The 3748-nt window shown below is 51.5% G+C and overlaps 2 protein-coding genes across 2 annotated transcripts; both read right to left on the bottom strand.

The window, feature by feature from the left end:
- Nucleotides 1-699: 699 nt before the first annotated feature.
- On the bottom strand, nt 700-2481 carry BBK36DRAFT_1163832 (hypothetical protein; the record flags this gene model as incomplete). The annotated part of the gene is made up of 1 exon (XM_024894585.1): nt 700-2481. One exon carries the CDS (start codon nt 2479-2481, stop codon nt 700-702), a length of 1782 nt encoding a protein of 593 aa, XP_024744911.1.
- A 597-nt stretch (nt 2482-3078) lies between these two features.
- On the bottom strand, nt 3079-3748 carry BBK36DRAFT_1178023 (hypothetical protein; the record flags this gene model as incomplete). The annotated part of the gene is made up of 2 exons (XM_024896109.1): nt 3079-3246; nt 3321-3748. Coding segments are annotated over 2 exons (595 nt in total), but the record flags the coding sequence as incomplete, so codon positions are not given.

Raw genomic sequence — 3748 nt, 5'->3', positions numbered from 1 at the left:
TGGCCAGCCTCCGTGTCTTTCCGGCTAGCAGTTGCTGCCAAGTTTCCTCTTGTGCGGCGCCTGAAGTTGCCATCATCATCGTCACCAAAAGTACCGTATTATTGTACCTTGGCGTGTTACTGTACCTGAGGCGCCCACGTTGTTGAGCTTCAAACTTTCCACCGCGGATGACTAAATGACTTGTGGGAACTTTGGCTGCTTTCTATATCTCAAAGCTGTGACATGTGCATCTTTGAATCTTCTTTCCTACAATAAAGCTTTCAACCCCAATTGACGCCAGATCTTTGCAATTCGGGTAGCTGGCCATGTTTAATGCCTGGGTATTTAGGCATAAAACTTCTAGTACGCGCGTTGTAGAATTTGGAACCGAATTCGCGGGGTGCAGCGGGGGTTCCTCGGTAAGGTTTGGCTGCACTCGACTTCATCTGCCGCCTCAAGATACTAACCTTAACAACGTATGTAAGAGCACTTTAACGCTATACTTTAGTAGATAGGAATGCCGGGACATCAATTGAACTTTATCAATTGACCCTCTATATCCACGGATCTTCAAACAACCTCAACACAGCATCGCTCTGACACAAATTCATCCTCTGACACAAATTGCTCATACAAAACAAAATAACTCCAACATGAAAGAACCCAGGATCCAGCTAACAACCAGCATCTCACACACTGATCCAACATCATTTACATCACTCAAGTCAATGCCGCGCTTCCAATGGCGAAAAACACTTCCCAGTCCGCTATTTCAAACACTCCGGCCGCATGCTTCAGCAAGTGCTTCCTCGTTACGGCATTCGCTTGCACCCAGTAGCTCCTCTCACGCCATATGGACATGAACATGGCAAAGCTCATAATGATCCAAAAGGGCGTTGCCAGATAAATGGCGGATGCTCGCACAGATCGCTGACCGGCATCCACCGCCGTCTGGAAGGACTCCGATCTGCCTACAGAAGAGAGGAACGATCTCGCTGTGATTGACGCCGTGCTCGCCACACTGATGCAGGCGAGATACAAGGCTTTCAACATGCCGAAACACATCTGGACGAATCGCACCAATTCAGCCGTCTTCAAGGCAAAAGTAGATGTTGGCGATGATGGTTGTTCTCGCTCGGCCGTCACGAGTCGCTGGACATTTTCATCTTCTCTGGAGGTAATTGTTCGTGAAAGAGCATCTTCAGGGGATGTCTTGGTATTGGTGGCGGAGTCGCGAGTTGAGACAGTCTTGGTTGTTCCAGCGGCGAGCTGCGAGTTCTGGGCTTCCAGTCCAGATATCCTCTTGTTGCGCAGTTCCAGGTTTCTTTCGAGTACGGCGAATTTCTCGTTGCGGAATTCCAGTTCCTTCTCCAATGCCGCGCTACTCTCAGCACGAGACTCCAATTCCCTTCTGCGAGATTCCAGCTCCTCCTCATGTGCTGCGATCTCATGGTTGCGAGCCTCTGATTGCTTCTTCAAAGCTGATATTTCCTTGTCGCGAGACTCCAGGTCCTTCTCAAGCGCCGTGACTCTCTGGTCACGAGATTCCAGATCTTTGCCGAGTGCCGTAAGCTGCTCCTCACGAGTCTCCAGTTCCTTCTCAAGCGTTGCAAGTTTTTCGTCACGAGACGCCAGGTCCTCCATCAATGCCGTGATCCGCCCATCACGAGAAACCAAATCCGTCTCCAATGTCGTAGTCCTCTCAACATGAGCCTGCAGCTCCTCCGTCAGTGCTGCAACCCGCTTGTCTCGAGAATCCAAATCCGTCTGCAGGGCCTCATTGCGCTTTCCGCGAGAGTCCAGCTCCTTCTCCAGCTCGGCAGTCCTCACATCGCGAGACTCCATTTCCTTCTTCAGGCCATCGCATTCACGGCGCACCTCCAGAAGGCCAGCCTGCAAGCTCCGAGCCGACTCCGTGCTAGCAGACTCAGCCAAGCCATTCCCAGCATTACTCGACTCGCCATCACTCGTAGAACTGCTCGACGGCCAAGGGCTCGCACCCACCGGATCAACGGCGAGGCCGTCTTCTTCAGAAGCAGCGTCATTGATGTCCCCATTGTCGCTGTATCCGTCGTAATCCGAGCCCAGCTCGTCATTCAACGACGGCCCAGGGGCCATGGCCAGGACCTCGTCAAGATTCGCTTCAAAGTCGTCAACAGTTGGGCCCTGCTCTTCCTCCCTAGAAGACGCATCGTCAGACTCGTCGTCTTCAAATGGCGGGTTTTCGTAGCTGGTGGCATTTGCTCCTGTCCACTGCTCCTCGTACGCATGATCAATCGCCGCAACCTCCTCGGATGCCGTCGTGTCGGCATGCTGTTCCTCTTTGTCTGAAGTCGCAACTGCTGCAGGGCCGCCAGCCTCCTTCTTCTTGCGTCGTATCTTCCTCACGGGCCGAGGTATGCTTCCGGCTTTGAATTGTGCATTCTCTTCCTTGTTGGGAGCTTTGTATGTCCAGGCGTCCTCATCCTCGGATTTGGTTGGTTTGAATTCGTATTCAGGCATGATCAGTTCAACAGGGGGTGGAAACCTTCGTAGACTCGGTCATAAATGGAATGCCATGGAGAGTATCAAGTTGGTAACGCCTGTAAGAGCGGTCATGTCCCTATATATGGGCTTTAAGCCATGCCGATACAACGGCCTCTTTCAGGGTCGCAGAGAGGATTGTCCACTGTTGGTAGAGTGACAATGAATATACAGAAGGGATCTTTCCTGGTCATAACAACATTGTGGGATAACAAACGCCTGCCCCGAACAAAGCGTAGATACATCAAATTTCTCTTGCCAAAGGCGATCATTAAACAAAATCTCTTTGTCGCTTCTCATGGTTTCCCATACACTGCCACTGGGCAACTCCGTCAAAAGACCAAGGAGTTTCATGCTTCCTTGGACATGCAGAACACGCAAGGTGAACTCCAACACAACTAAAGGGTGAAAGATTTGAATATAGGTCATAGCGTGCGAGCACGACCCGTCTGTGCTCTGTCGGTCAAATCTTCGTCGTTCCTCTTCCATCGCTTCTTTGTCTAAAATTAGATTTATGAAACGCCGTAGAGAGACTGAATCCCCACGAGCACAAAGAGTCGCAGGCCGTTTCAGTTATTCAAAGGCCATCTTTAGCCGTACCAGCCCCTGGCGCCGGGTCCGGAAACTGCCAGTTCCCGTCTATGATGTCTTGCCACGTTTCCATGTCCATGGATAGGATGGCTTGGTGCTTGGAAGTCGCTTGCCGGATAGCTTCCGTATCCTCTGCCTCTCGATCTACCGGCGCTGCACACTGTGTCAGTGAAAAGAAAAGCCTCTATGCGCGAAGCCAAATGTGGTCTGCATTGGTGTGGACTTACCTAACGAAGGGAGACCGTAGTCGTCGAAATCAATCTCGACCCTCCCATCGCGAATAAGAAAGCTCACGTAAAAGAGATTCTCAATGGTCTGTCCAAAAGACTTGGGGTTGACTACGAATCTCATCAGGTCAATCCCTCCGGTACTGCGAAGCCCATGCTCGTGCATGATGCGAGTATTCTCCTCCTCATCCATCTCGTCAGTGATCAGGTCTGCCACTGTTTGCTGGGTCTCGGCTTGGATTTTATAAAGCTGCTGAAGAATCTTGCCGCATATCACCGTCAGGTCGTTCTCCTTCTTGGCCAGGTCATCCACGTTGAGAATCTCAGGCCTCGTCTCTGTCAAGCTATTCGGGCGGAACGGGGCGCTTCGCTTCGCCGCCTTGCGTGCCTTCTTTTCCACCGATAGCGGACCCAGGAGAAAGCCTGGC

Source organism: Trichoderma citrinoviride (assembly GCF_003025115.1).
Source record: "Trichoderma citrinoviride strain TUCIM 6016 unplaced genomic scaffold BBK36scaffold_108, whole genome shotgun sequence".
NCBI classification, from domain to species: Eukaryota; Fungi; Ascomycota; class Sordariomycetes; order Hypocreales; family Hypocreaceae; genus Trichoderma; species Trichoderma citrinoviride.
The sequence above is the reverse complement of the archived record's forward strand: the minus strand, read 5'-3'. Positions and strand labels throughout refer to the sequence as shown.